Genomic DNA, 15,600 nt, shown 5'->3' with positions numbered 1-15,600 from the left:
ACTCTCTTATATTTTAGAAACGGGTGGTAAGGGTCACACTCCCAAATTTCACACAGTCTAAGCTCACAGCAAGGCCCAGTGAAGGAAATAATTACTATAGGCAGAGGCAAGGATGAGGCAATAATAAGAAGAACATAGTTGACAAGAATATTAACAGTGTGTCTCAATAATTGTAGATCTTTATATCGAAATGGTGCTGAGGAATTGAGGGGGTTCACTTCTGAGTCACTCTAATCTGGTCTGTTGATTTATTGCCCATTAGTAGTTGGAGCTTGTTACTCAAGCTCTTGGAATTTATCTTTCAGCTTGGTTTAATCTTAAAGGTACTCCATATGACAAGACCACTCCACAACAGAAAAAAACAAAAGGGGATGTTTGGAATATTTGCTTTAAAAGCACACTGCTAATCTGAATTGTAGTGCTAGTGTGGAGACATTAAATTGCACAGTAAACCAATCTTAGATCAACACAGACAGATGCAGTTTTCTATACACGTCACAGAAATGAGTTCCAAAAATTATATAATAATCTTTGGGTTGTGATGAGTTTAACCCTATATATAGGGGAAGATATAAGAATGGGGGATAAGGAGAAGAAGTATGAATTAACAACTGGCAAAAGATAACACAGCTGGCAGAAAACCAGTAGCAGCATGTAAGGTAGTAGATTGGGAAATAACTTGAAGAAATGATCACGGTAATAAAAGTACGCTCTGTTTAATAGACTCCAGGCAAAGGGCAAAAGAGGCAGTTGTTGTCATTGGGAAAATTCATTTATAGAACATTTCACAGTCAAAGAGTAGAATTTGAGTTTTGCTACATCACAGCAACAAGTAAACCAACGTGGGCTGTTTCCTGACAAATTATAACCCTTCAATTTACAGGTAAATTGCTGGATACGTACAAATTTGCTGCATTGCAAAAAATGGATGATCCATCAGAGATCTGCCTGTCTGAGGAGATACCAATTGCCACTGTTCCTCACAAAAAATATGTAAGGAAGATCTTCTTGGCTTCTCTGTAGTGTGATTCTTAACAGAGAGGGAAAGATAGATAGAAATCAACAACAGAGAGGCAATAAATATAAAACAGACTTCCATGAAAAAACATAAAGTCAACATTTGTATAGCCTGATATGATAAAGAAAATTAGTTCTTTGCATTGAAATACATTTTAATAAAAGCCCATGGGCATTTCTGAGGCTGGATTTATACCACTCATAAAAACCAACCAGTGTTTAGCTCATGGCTTGCTGGAGTTTCATCCAGGTCATCCCAGGAAATTCAGAGAAACCAGTAAAGCTTTAATAACTTTTTAGAGACCTGACATTATAAGATGTACAGACTTGAAGACATTCCCAATGCCTAAAACATGTCAGATAACAGCACCGATAACAGGGACAACCACTATTAACTGCTATCACTTACAGTTCTAGATGAAAAGAAAGTCAGTGTGCCTGAGAGTCTCTGAGACCCTATACTGCAGTAGCCAATGTGACAGGGAACAATTTTCTTTCTCCTTTCATTTAGGCCATGATCTGCTCTCAGCTACTTAATTTGGTGTCACCAACCTGCAGTGTGCCAAAGGACGGGTTTGTCATTCGTTGCCAGCTTGATATGCAGGACTGCAGTGAGCCAGGACAAAACAACTGTGCTTGCTCTACACTGTCAGAATATTCAAGGCAATGTGCTATGTCCCACCAGATGGTGTTCAACTGGAGAACTGAAAATTTCTGTTGTAAGTTCAAATGGTTTATTTGTGCGAGGCTGTGCTTAACTTTTCTGTGTCTTAAATACAGGGATACTGAAAATAACTGGAGTGTAAAACAACTGATAAAAAAAGTCTTTACTGTCTTAAATCAAACTTATTTTCTTAAGAGAACAACAGTGGTCTTTGATAAAATAAGGAGTGCAAGGAAACCTCAAAGGAGAAGAGGGAAGCTTGAAACATAGCTCTTATGTCTAGATCAGTGACAATAAAACAGAGGAACATCACCAAGTGAAAACTGTTTAATTTCTCAAACTTGCAGCAGGAGACTGTTCTCTTTTAAAATTTTAACACTTCTGCTGTTTGTTGCAGCTGTGGGAAAATGTTCTGCAAACCAAATCTATGAGGAATGTGGTTCTCCATGTATTAAAACCTGTTCCAACCCAGAGTACAGCTGTTCCAGTCACTGTACCTACGGTTGCTTTTGTCCAGAAGGTATCATTTCATCATATTCTAAATGAATGACACAAATATTTTTTTTTGCATATATCCACTCAAGTGGAATAGACTGCTTAATAATGAACTAGCCATGCATTTCGAGGCATTGTGCTGCTAGAACTGCTACTTCTTGTGTAATGTAACTGGAGTCTTGATTAATTATGATCCTTAAAGATGATTTGTCACTATTTGCAAGAACAGAGCTATGAAATCATTTTCTTCCCAAAACCATGATTTGTTATGGGATAATGATGTGTTGCCTGCTCAAAGTTCTGTACTATAATTTACATTGAGTTAGGCTTAATTAATTTCCTGTCCCAAACAGGTATCTAGCCCTTAAGGGCATCTGAAAGAGGTAGCATACCTCAGATGACTTCTGCAATATCATGGGCATTTTGTAAATTCCCTTTAAAATAGTTCAAGATGAACTTCCTTCAAAAATTGTAATTATTACTATCATATGCCTTGTTTCTGAGAAAATTTCAGAACTGATATATCTTCCAATGTGGGCATTTACATCAATATCATCACCAATTTATGGCAGTCAAAACTAATGTGTTGTGAGTTACATATTTAAAACTAGACTTAGTACTCTAGGAAATATAATGTGTTTATTCTTCAAAATTCCCAAGTCAATTTAGAGTGTCATAGGGAAAAAAAAAAAAGGAAAAATAAAAATAACATTCTACCTTACTGCTATTTCAAATTCAGTTCAAATTTCAAAATAAGACAAGTGCCTGCACTTCCATATTAGAAAGCAGCCAAACACTGTGAAAAGTCAGTTTTATTTTAATTAAGAGAAATTTTCCTATATACTCTATATCGAAGTATGGACACTGACTGTGGAAGAATAGCATACTCAAGATAATTTCAGAAATCACTGAAGCTTTAGTGCTAAGTAAGGATGTGGAAAAGTATTTTGTTTATCTTTGGCAGGAACTGTTCTTGATGATATCTCCAAGAATCGAACGTGTGTTCACATTAGCCAGTGTCCATGTACACTGAATGGGAAACCATACGCTCCTGGTGAGACAATGAAAGCAACATGTAGGACCTGGTGAGTAGCAACAGGTACTTTTATGAGAGATCACCAAGTTATTGGAAAATTTAGCCCAACTTTTCAGAGAGGAGCTGCAAATGTGTCACACCATCTCTGAGGCCACCTTCTTTCAGTGCCACATATCATACATTTGCAATTAAAGAGGTACATGTCTCATTTCATGATTAGTCTGTACAAATAAAAATACCCTTTCAGACCATATGAAACAGTAGTATTTATATCTCCTCTTTGAAAGTGCAGGTAAAATTAGTACAAAGCAAATATCCAGTATTTACAATTTCTTTTTGGCAGTCTCAGTCTTTCTGATCACCAGATCAGTGCTGAAAACTGAATTTCTGTTTTGCAACAGAAAATAATAACAGAGTATTTTTTTAAAAGTGGAATAATTTTTTTGGTGTCACGTGTCTTGCTATCATAATTCTAACAAAGAATGTAAAGGAAAAGTAATGGAATTTGATCCTCAGAAATGCAACGATGAACACACTTTTCATGATTCAGGAACATTAACTGACAATCCATACAAAAGTTCAACAACTTTGAATTAAGATGACCATCTTCAAATGTAAGTGTAAGGGGAAAAGTGGTACAAATGACATATTCCATTACTAGGAAGTAGCTGAGTTTTTAGAGTCTGAAGAAAATTCCAAAGTACTGAAAATGAAAGTTCAGAATGTATGTGTATGTTACTCTGTGTTCACTAACCAATTTTGCATGTTGATCAGCTGCAGAGGAACCTCCAGACAGGAGGATATCAAATCCTCAGCTGGTAAACAGGGCCTAAGTACGAGAATAACCTTACACAGAATTTCTTGTTTTCCGCAGCAAATGTATGATGGGTCAATGGGACTGCAAAGATTTGCCCTGTCCTGGAAGGTGTTCACTGGAAGGAGGCTCCTTTGTTACCACGTTTGATTCTAGGTCGTACAGATTCCATGGGGTTTGCACTTACGTTCTCATGAAGGTAATTTCCTGCAGTTAAGAAACACAAAATATCAAATGGTTGTATTTTAGTCTGTCTTTGTTTTTCTATTGAAACACAGAGCTCTTCCTAAGATACACATTGATTCTACAAATCAGCATTATTCTGACATAGACTTCTCTTTTCACTGTTTCCCCCCAGAGTGCCAGCCTGCCACACAATGGAACCCTAATGGCAGTATACGAAAAGACTGGTTATTCTCATTCCGAAACGTCACTTAGTGCTATAATTTACCTATCCGCAAAGGTAGGTATTCCCTCCACGGGTTCCATCCACCATATCAGTAACCAGATAAGCAAAATAGGTATTTAAGTCATTGCTAGTAGCCTGAACTGAAAAATTATGGGGAATAGATACTAAAGATATATTCCTGTTCATGCACACACAGTAAAGATCTCAGTTACTACATCAACTCAGGAAGTTAGAGTATTTTCAAAGTGAAAGCTAAAAGCAGTACACAATAATATGTAACAAAATGCTTGAATCAGTCTTTTCCTATTAAGTGACAATATAGTTGTTTATGTTAAAGAACATATAAATACCACCAGTACAGATAATTACTTCTGATTCCATGTCCTCTTCTTACAGGACAAAATTGTGATTTCTCAGAATGATCTCCTCACAGATGATGATGAACTTAAACGGCTGCCTTACAGATCAGGTAAAAAAAGGGGAATGTAAGTCATTCCCAAATTGCATTAAATGTCTGTTTTATACAACCCAGCATCCTTTGCAATTTCCAATTGCTAATACCAGAGGTTTTAGAAGAGGGTTAAAGTCTTTCCTATTGCATCTGTTCCTCTGTGGAGAGTTGTGTGTGGGAGAAGAGTTGTAGACAGAGTGCTAGAACACTTATATATGCATTAAAATCATTGCCTTGCAATATCACCAAAATATCTATTTCTAAATGTCCTTGTTCTTTTAGGAGACATTACTGTTTTCAGGCAGTCCTCAATGTACGTTCAAATGCATACAACCTTCGGGCTGGAACTTGTAGTTCAAACATCACCTGTGTTCCAAGCCCATGTGAAAGCTGGATCACAATTCAGAGGCAGAACACTAGGTAAGTAATCTAGTCATTGTGTGAAGGAGAAACGTAGGGAGTATAATTTTGAAAACTTAGTACTCGTCCTTTAAGAAATAAGTTTTCTTCTCTGGATTCGAAGAAAACAAAATAAATCTGCATTGGAAACCCAATGTGCCAAGAATTTATTTTTTTTTGCTAATAACTTTAAAACAAATTAAAGAAATTAAATTGGTCACATTTTTCATGTGTAATATAATACTGTTCTTTACATGTTTTATGTGTGCCTTTTTCAATATGTGTTTTGCTACACAGTGAAGGAGCAACAAGTAAGTCTGTGTGGTCTCTACATCTTGGAGCACATGGTTCTTTGGATGTAGTGCACGATCACTGTAAACACAATGGACCTAAGAATCTAAAAGCTTCTCAGCAGATAAGCACCAGATGGAGAAGTTTATGTTTATTGCACAGCAACATTAGCCACACAGGCATATTTTGCATTCTGATCATGGGGAATTACAGAGAGGCTTTATCTTTTACAAATTCAAAATGCATATTTTTTGTCATTACGGATTTTACATGCATAAGAAAACATGCAGTTGCATAAGTGTTTCGTGGCCTTTCTCTTTTATATCACTTAAAACCACTTGTTTCTGTAAACAAGACAAAAACTTCTTTATGAATTTGTCATTAAATAGAAGTCGACACTCTTCACTTGAGGAGGCAGAAGATCAGTAACTGAATGTGTACATAATCAAGATTCTCTGGGTACATGATCTATAGTATTCACTGACACTCTACATAGAGCTTTTGAGTCAATTTTCTCACTATTATAAAATGAAACATAGACCACTGTGTACACATTCTTAAATTGTCATCCATCCTTTGCATTTCTGATGTTATTAGGTTTGTGTGGCAATTACAATGGAGACACTACAGATGACTTCATGACTAGCATGGATATCACTGAAGGGACAGCCTCCTTGTTTGTAGATTCCTGGAGGGCAGGAAATTGCCATCCTGCTTTAGAGAGAGAGACTGACCCTTGTGCTTTGAGTCAACTAAACAGTAAGTAGATGATCCTGTTGTAACTGATCTCTCCAGCTAGCTTTGTCTGACACTTCCATAAGCTCATACCAGGGAAATGAGAGTTTAGTAGAAGCAGAAACTGAGACATCACAAATTCTGTCACAATAAGACATTTCTGATTTCTAGAATTCATATCTAGTGAAAACTTATCAGATTCCATTCCAGAGATCTGGGATTGAGATGATGAATGAGAATGAGAGGGTTTTGATGATCTATCCAGTGAAATTGCAATGTCTATGGATGTCTTAGGGTTGCTCTAAAGTACTGTGACTGAAATCCAGACTTTGCCCTCCCAAGTTCTATTGCTATTGGTCATTAAAAAAAAAACCAAACAAACAAAAAACCCCTACTGAGCTGTTTGTACAAAAACAGAGTATGGAAGCTAACAAGTTAAGTTGTCCTATTGTTCGATCCGTCATTGCCAAAAGTTCACCTTCAGTAACATATCAGGATTTTTAAAGTTTTTTTTCTTTTTTTTCCCTAACTTTCTATTTTTAATGTTTGTGATTTACTTTCATTAGAAATATCTGCTGAGACTCATTGCTCCGTTCTTACCAAGAAGGGTACAGTGTTTGAGAAATGCCATGCTGTGGTCAACCCTATTCCTTTCTACAAGGTAGGAAATTATGATAGACGTTGTACAGAGGGAGTCCAAATATCAGCCAGATTGTGCTCACAGACAGTATCCCACGCATGGAATCAGCAAGGCATAGAAGCAAAGGAACAGGTGTGGTTTTGAAAATTATGTCTCCTCCACACTGAAAGTCTGTCTGTTCATAGGCACCAGTCCCATTCCTATGAATCAGAAGGTATTTTTGCTCATACGGTGGTTGTCCATGACAACTATAACTATTCGAAGTATTGGGCATAATTGAACTAATTGTATTTGCCAATCTACACAAAACATTTTGAGAATTCAAAATGAGAAGCAGCGAATAAACAGGCATTTTTTTAGGTATTAAGTATATTTTATTTACATCAGCAAAGCAATTACTCAGATATTTTCCCTCAGTTTTAGTTATGCAATACTGTGTATTTTGTCTGACTTAGCTCTGCTATTCAGCATAGAATCACAGAGTTTGGAAAAGATCTTTGAGATCATTGAGTCCCACCATAAACATAACACTAGCAAATCCACCACTAAACCGTGTTCCTAAGTGCCACATCCACACATCTTTTAAACACCTCAAGGGTTTAGCACTTCCAGATGTCTGCACCCCAGTAACAAAGTATTCTCCATGTATTGGGTTTCAGAGATGTGTCTACCAGGCCTGTAACTATGAAGAGACCTTTCCATACATTTGTTCTGCTCTGGGATCATATGCACGAGCGTGCAGTTCAATGGGTTTAATCCTTGAGAACTGGAGAGGCAGTATGGACAATTGTAGTAAGTAACTGAAGCAGCTCTTAATGGTCTTCCATCAGATGAATGCATGCATGCAGGTCTGCCTATTCCTGTTTAGAATATTCCTGTGTTTGATTCACCTGTGACAAAACTGAGTAAGAACAAGAACTTATTTTAAAACAACTTGTCAGTGCTTACAGAAATAACTACATATTGCTCAAGTAGGCCAGCCAGCAGGTATAAAAACTGTTTTCCCAGGAGCTGCTGGCATTGCAGATGTGTCAAAACACCAAAAAAAAAAAAAAAAAAACCAACAAAAAAACCCCACCAAAATGGTAATGCAATATTTGAAACAGTGTCCAAATCATCTTAAGAGTAATGGGAAAAGTAGTGAACAGAAAGAAGAAAAAAGCAGAAATGGGATAACAGATACCCAACTTTTGAATATCCTTCTAGTCTCTTTCAGAAAACGATTGTGATTTTAGTCTATATGAAGAAGATTATTCATATGCTTTAAGGTGAGCATGTGGATGCTTCCAGGACTTGACAATTAAGTGATGGAATAGACAGATAAATAGGGTTATACTGTACTGTAAAATGAGAATGAACTAGGAAAAACTCTGGGTGCAGATTTGATTTTGTTCTTATGCAATTTAGGTACAGGTTTCACAGTTACTCGAATATACATTGATATTTCTGCAAAGCTACTCAAAAATACATTGATATTTCTGCAAAGCTTCTCTTTGCGTTATTTATTCCAAGATACACAAAGAAGCAGTTACATATTTAACCTTCATGAAACTTCCAAACAACTAAACCTTCATGAAACTTCGAAACAGCTACATAGTTGCTGTTAAGCCCTGGTCTGCAATACGTTTTGCTAGAGCTCCATATCCATAGGAAGAGAAGCTACTGGAAGCATTGAGCATTGAAGCTGTTGACACAAAATAAGCAGCATGTGATGAGCACAGTTACCTTTCACAAGGAAGAGGATCAGTAAATGAAGTTTAACATACACTCTTCTTTTACAGCCATTACTTGCACTGGCAATCAAACATTCAGCTACAACGCTCAGGCATGTGACAGGACATGCTTGTCACTCTCCAACCGAGCCCTGGAATGTCATCCAACTGATATTCCTGTTGAAGGCTGCCAGTGCCCTGAAGGACTGTACTTAAACCACAAGAATGAGTGTGTTCGTAAATCTCATTGTCCCTGCTATTTGGAAGATAGAAAATACATCCTGCCTGACCAGTCAACAATAACTGGTGGGATCACCTGGTAAGTGTGTCAAGTTTAAAGCTTAACAAACTGAAAATGGAGGTGAGGGGTCTTCATGTGTCTCTGCTGATGGTTAAGGTCAGTAAGCAGCTGCTCACTCCACTGCAGCCAGATATGGAAAAGAATCAGAAAGAAAAAATCAAGAAAGTTTATGAGTTGAGATATAGACAGTTTAATAAATTTCTTTATTATTAATATGCAAAAAAGCTTTTTTAATAAGTGAAGACAATGTGCAATCAAAGCTAAGTAAGAAATTAGTTCAGGACTTTCCATCGGCAGGCAGCTGCTTAGACATTTTCAGGAAAGCATGAATTTGTCATCCATAATGCTTTCTTGGGAAGACAAGTGCTGTAACTCCAAACATCCTTTCTTCCTCCTTCTTTACCTGAGCTTTTATTGCTGAGCTTGATGTAGTATAGTATGGAGTATCTCTTTGGTCAGTATAGGTCAGCTGTCCTGGCTGTGTTCTCTCCCAGCTTCTTTTGCACTCTCAACCTCCTCCCTGGTGGGGCAACATAAGGAGCAGAGGATGCTGTGACACTGTTCAGCAACAGCTAAAACAGCCTTGTGTTATCAACATTGTTTTGGTCACAAATTCAAAACATAGCACCACTGAACTGCTACAAAGAAAATTAACTCCATTCCATCCCAAATCAGTATATACTGCTTTATTTTTAATAGGAAAAATTTGTTTTTCAAGATATCTTTTTTACCTTTTCCTAAGCCACTATTGCCTGAAAAGAACTCTGGGCCCAATTAGGTAGGAGATAAGAAAACAGAAAGCTTTAGTGAGTCACCATGCTCCAGGAATACAGCTGTCGCACGCGCCCGTTCGACCTGGGTGCTACAATTTTATAATGATGTCCATCCAATCCCCGCTTGTTCACCCCCCAATTCTGCCCCGTTCTGCCCCTCGGCACACCCCTTTAGGAATTGAGTTTGGGGGAGTTTGGGGCCCCTCTTTCATCATCTTCCTCTTTATCAAAGCACATGCAGCCCTTGGAGGCCCTCCAAAGTCTTGGCCTGAAGGTCATTGTGCCCATGTTTACATTCCTTGGGGCAGGCATTAAGGTGCTTTCTGCAAATCCACACTGAAAACAAGACTAAACAACTAACGGACTTAACAGAATTTTGATATGGGAAAGGGGTAACGTGGGAAAATGTGTAAACTACTGTGCTAAGGGGTGAGGGATATAGTGCAGCTACTTTAAAATCTACATTCACTACATAACTACTTCTAAAGTCTATAAAAATTAAAAAATCAAAAACTCTAAGGCAACACCACTAATATCCTTAAATGAACAAAAAGCATTTGACTTACCTTAAGCTTGGGAATGTTATAGAGAAAAATAGAAAACATTAGGTAAGATCTGATTATTCCCAGTAGGAGATTTTGTCAACAGCACTTGGGCTATATACAATACACTATATACTAACTTCAAGAATGACTTGATAGACCATCATAATAGTGATGATTGCCTACTAGTGATAATAGTGATAATAGCCTACCATATGCTTCCAAAACTAATGTTACTGTGTAATACAAAAAGTAAAGAGACAAGTTGACTTATGTTCCATTTCAAAGGATGGGAAGGAGCTAATAACATAAATGAAATATTTCTGATGAAGTCATTTTGCAAAAAATAAAAATTTCTTTCTCAAGAGAGATTTGCATTGATTTTTTTTTTCTCCCTAGCTACTGTGTTAATGGAAGGCTAAGTTGCACAGGCAAACCTCAAAATCCTGCAGGTATGGGTCTGATATGGTTTACTCAGGAACATATTTTTTTTCCCCTATGTTGTAAAATTACTGCTTCGTGATCTTTTCAATGTTTGTTTTTGTTCCTTTTCCCTAGAAAGCTGCAAAGCTCCTAAGAAATACATATCATGTTCTGACAGTTTAGAAAACAAGTATGGAGCTGCATGTGCCCCTACCTGTCAGATGCTGGCTACTGGAATTGAATGTGTGAGTTTCACAGATCTGGGATGTTTATCCTCTTGAGAGAGTTAGAATGTTCTAGTGTTATTTAGAACTACTTGGAACTACATTCCCTCTAATAAAATAAAAGGAGATATTTCATCTAGCATGGTACAGTTAAACATCAGGCTTCTTTCCACAGACTGTGGACACAAAAATATGTACATATATTTAAGAAGTGATTGAAGGAATTAAACTGCATGAATTAATGAATTAAATTATATTAAATTAATGGAATAAAAGTCCATTAAGGAGTCTTAACTACATGGCTATCACCTCTGACTCAAGTACTCCATAAGCTGCGTGTTATGCTTCCTTTTCTATTTTTTCTCAACTCTCTGCTGCTACCAGTCACAGAATGCAGGAGACCTGGGCTAGGTGAACATCTGGGCTGTCCTGATAGGGTTTTCTTACAATTTTATGTTAAGGAAACAGACTAATTGGAAGAATTGTAATAAGCTTCCTTGATATAAAGAAACTTCTGTTGTACTCTTTCTGAAAAAGGACTGATAGTAAAGGAAGATCAATTTTTCAGAGTCTTCAGGTATGTTTAATATCCCACACCACAAGTATATTTTACAACTTCAGTGAAAGTTGACTAGCACATTAGTGCAAGGAACATCACAAAACTAAGATCAAGTCAAAACAGAATTTAGCACAGGTTCACTCTTGACACCATTCACATCCAGGATAAAATGTGTCTCACAGTTATTTTCATTTTGCAATCTGTTGACCTTTACCAGATACCAACTAAATGTGAATCAGGCTGTGTCTGTGCTGATGGCCTTTATGAAAATCTCGATGGCAAGTGTGTTCCAGCTGAGGAGTGTCCATGTGAATATGGTGGTCTTTCTTATGGAAGAGGTGAACAAATCCAAACTGAATGTGAGATCTGGTAAGAATCACATACTTTTTCATTGCAGAACCTCTGTCTCACTAAACTGTACAACAACATAAAAAAAGTGTTTAGTTGACAGGAGAGTAGGAGATGGCAACAGCTGAATGGAAGAAACACCATGGCAAAGTAGAGGATGTATAAAAAAAAGAGTCATGGTACCGACTTCAGGGATAATTTCTGCCTTATGCATATTCCAGAATAAGGGCATCCAGTAGGGCCTGTAACTGTAAACTACATAAGGTCAATGATTATTGACAACTCCACATAAATAAATATGAGGGCACAATCTTTCTCCTTTTCTGTAGATAAAAGCAAATCCCCCCTCAAACATTGTTTCCATCTCCTTAGCAGCATTCTCAAAGAACTTTATTCCATTTCCAGTCACTAATCTAACATTAAAAAACCACCACCACCCCCCAAACTACACAGAACAGTGACTTCTGTTCTCATTAGGAGCAAAAATAAATGGGTTTTATATACTTTTTGTTTCATGAAAATAAAAAGGCAGAAATTATGTAAAATTTCTTCTTTATCATGAATTCATTTTCTAGGCAGTCCTTGACTTTTAATTAGGGTTCTTTATATTAACTCTAACTTTGTCTCAGTGTACATAAATCAATTAAATTAACATCTTATTTATAAAAGTGGATGTGTATAAAAAGAAGCAGATTAAGGTGGCATTTCTTTGAAATCTGAGTATGATTTCTCTTCTCATCCCAGCACTTGCACAAAAGGCAAATGGAAATGTGTTCAGAAATCAAGGTGTTCCTCAACTTGTAACCTTTATGGAGAAGGCCACATCACCACTTTTGATGGACAGCGTTTTGTGTTTGATGGCAACTGTGAATACATATTAGCTACGGTAACCTGCTTCCTACTGCTGATTTTGGCAGTACCTTAGCATCAAGAAATAGCTTGATTTAAATGACTAATGAAAACATGATAGGATACATCAATAACCAATAGAGCACTTTGGATCTTTAAAGCCACTTAATGATTTTTTGTATAATTTGTTTATTTCAGTGCTTAAGATGAAAATATTTTACTTCTCAAAAAAACAGCTTTTTAATGCAATATTAACCAATTTTAGATTTAATAACATGTTTAAATAGTCATTGATATATATGTATTCCGTACCAGACAACTATATATTTTAGGGAAGTGATGTCAGATTGACAACCAAAGCAGAGGTCATCACCTCCCAAAACAGGCAGAATCAGTCAGGACATTTTAAGCTTTCTTTATTTCCTTATGCTTTTATATTTTGAGTTGGAAGACTCCAGACACAGAATCTATTGGGGTTTTATGCTTTTTGTTGTTTGGTTTGGTTTTTTTAGGATGGCTGCGGTATTAATAGACCTGTTTCCTCTTTCAAAATTGTTACTGAGAATGTCATCTGTGGGATATCAGGAGTTACATGCTCCAGATCCATCAGCATTTACCTTGGGGTAAGCTCTTCCTTCTGCCATTATCCAGCTGAATAGTTATTTTAAGACCATGATTACTTTATTTTGGAAACTTTAACTGTATCTTAGAAGAGATGTCTTCTAAGTGAAATTATGTGCTAAACCTACAGCTTTGGTTTTAGTAGGAAATGCCATAGATTGTTTTTTTTCCAGTTCTCATGTTGTGTTTAATTCTCCAAGGTTCTCACCTATGTAGAAGCCAGAAAATCTTGCATTTTACTTATCAGTGAATTGCTTGATCAAAAGATACCGACTTCCTGCCCCTCCCCACCTCTCTCTACCAGACTCAGAAAAATAATAGTATAAAATTGAGGAATTCTCATCGTGGGTGATGAGCAAAAGCTATCAAAATTTCTCTAAGTCCAGATAATATCTGAAATTCAAAATATATCCAGATTTTTCCTGAGATATATCTATGCAACTAGACTAATGAGTAGTTATCCTCATTTTTACTGCAATGTGACAGCTTCTGGAACTGTATAAGTTTTACTGTTCTCAGTTTAATTGGACAGTAGTGCCCAGTAGTATCAGCTTGTCTTAGGATCCTTCAGTATCTGACAGAGAGAAAAATATGAACAGATGAGATTTTATCCCAAGGAACAAGCACTACAAAAAGTACACATTTGCCACACTGCTGACTAAATACTGGCAGTTCCAGTTGGTCAGTGCTGTGGTGAAAAAGTTTATTTGCTTAGGATTCCATTTCATAAATGCACACTCCAAACAAACCTTCCTTCTGATTATCTAGACATGGAAACACTGCAGTATGACAGGAGTAAAGTTGGCAAAGTACACACAAAAGTGGGAGATGGTTAAAGACCTCAGGACAGAGAGCTATAGCCCCTGTTACTTTTTGACTGTCCTTAGAAACACATGAAAACATACTTCCTCTACTCTATTGGCCATATGTAGATGATGATATTATTTCCACCAAATGTGGAGTGCTAGCACACTTAACAATAACACCGAACAATGACAGATATTTTTGTTTCCTGTGAAGATTTGCATATGCATACAAAATAATTCCAAGGAGGTAAAAAAGCCTGTAAAATTGATAACAGAATGTTTTGTGGTGGAAGGGACCTTTAAAGGTCATCTGGTCCAACACCCCTGCAATGAGCAGGCATATCTTCAACCAGATCAGGTTGTTCAAAGAAAGCCCTGTCCAACCTGACATTGAATGTTTTTAGGGATGGGGCATCTACCACCAAGCTTGTCCAGGTTCCTCTGACTGGCATCCCATCCTTCACATCAGGTGTGTGAACAGCACCACTCAGCTTGGTGTCATCTGCAAATTTGCTGAGAGTGCAGTTGATCCCACTGTCTGTGTCACTGATGAAAATATTAAACTGTACTGAGGGACGCCACTCCTTACTGAGCTCCATCTGGACTTGGACCTATTGATTACTACCCTCTAGATGTGATCATCCAACCAATCACTTACCCACCAAACAGTCCACCTAAATCTATACCTCTCCAATTTATAGAGGAGGCTGTTCTGGAGGACCCTGTCAAAGGCTTTACTGAAGTCCAGATAAATGACATCTGTAGCTGTTCTCTTGTCTGCTTATGTAGTCACTCTACCATAGAAGGCCACTCAGTTGGTCAGGCAAGATCTGCTCTTGGTGAAGCTGTGCTGATTGTCTCAAATCACCTCCCTGTCCTCTATATGCCTTAACACAGCTTCTGGGAGGATCTGCTCCATGATCTTTCCAGACACAGTGGTGATGCTGTCAGGTTGGTTCCTCCCAGGGTCCTCCTTTCTACCTTTTTAAAAAATGGGTGCAATGTTTCCCTTTTTTCTGACTGCCAGGACTTTTGAAAAACGAGTGGAAATGTGAAGATAGTCTGTAATAGTATCACAGGTTCTGATCTTTAGCAGTGTGACACAGAGTAAGGAAAATACTGAAACCTGATAAGTTATAATTTCTAGATAAATTTTCTTCCAGAATTTGACAATCATACTGAGAGATGAAACCTTCGCTATTTCTGGGGAAAATCCTAGTGTACAATATCATGTGAAAAAGAACGCCCTTCACCTGATGTTTGATATCATTATCCCAGAAAAATACAACATGACCCTTATTTGGAATAAGCACATGAACTTCTTCATCAAGATTTCCAGAGGAACACAGGTATGGCAGAATAACTTCCTCAGTAAAGTGTCCTTCAGTTCAGATTGAACTGCACATTTAATTGCAGTTGCCTTGACTCCCTGTGATGGCAAAAGTTCTTCAGAAAAGCTCCTAGCAATTCATTTTCGTCTTTATCTCCAAA

The 15,600-nt window shown here is 37.3% G+C and overlaps 1 protein-coding gene across 1 annotated transcript in view; it reads left to right on the top strand.

Annotated features, from left to right (window-relative positions):
• Positions 1-15,600, top strand: part of MUC6 (mucin 6, oligomeric mucus/gel-forming) — a 28,768-nt gene that overhangs the window by 4,266 nt on the left and 8,902 nt on the right. The window contains exons 5-22 of the mRNA XM_051804400.1: positions 884-993; positions 1,529-1,736; positions 2,079-2,201; positions 3,141-3,261; positions 4,087-4,225; positions 4,385-4,489; positions 4,832-4,904; positions 5,169-5,306; positions 6,174-6,335; positions 6,878-6,972; positions 7,611-7,743; positions 8,733-8,982; positions 10,679-10,731; positions 10,838-10,947; positions 11,703-11,854; positions 12,578-12,719; positions 13,195-13,305; positions 15,273-15,458. Coding sequence (XP_051660360.1) covers positions 884-993; positions 1,529-1,736; positions 2,079-2,201; positions 3,141-3,261; positions 4,087-4,225; positions 4,385-4,489; positions 4,832-4,904; positions 5,169-5,306; positions 6,174-6,335; positions 6,878-6,972; positions 7,611-7,743; positions 8,733-8,982; positions 10,679-10,731; positions 10,838-10,947; positions 11,703-11,854; positions 12,578-12,719; positions 13,195-13,305; positions 15,273-15,458 — 2,411 coding nt within the window. The remainder of the gene's footprint in view (positions 1-883; positions 994-1,528; positions 1,737-2,078; positions 2,202-3,140; positions 3,262-4,086; positions 4,226-4,384; positions 4,490-4,831; positions 4,905-5,168; positions 5,307-6,173; positions 6,336-6,877; positions 6,973-7,610; positions 7,744-8,732; positions 8,983-10,678; positions 10,732-10,837; positions 10,948-11,702; positions 11,855-12,577; positions 12,720-13,194; positions 13,306-15,272; positions 15,459-15,600) is intronic.

Source organism: Manacus candei, unplaced genomic scaffold, assembly GCF_025592945.1.
Source record: "Manacus candei isolate 608988 ecotype Guabito, Panama unplaced genomic scaffold, ASM2559294v1 h1tg000060l, whole genome shotgun sequence".
NCBI lineage: Eukaryota > Metazoa > Chordata > Aves > Passeriformes > Pipridae > Manacus > Manacus candei.
Note: the sequence above shows the minus strand (reverse complement) of the source record. Positions and strands in the feature narration are given on the sequence as shown.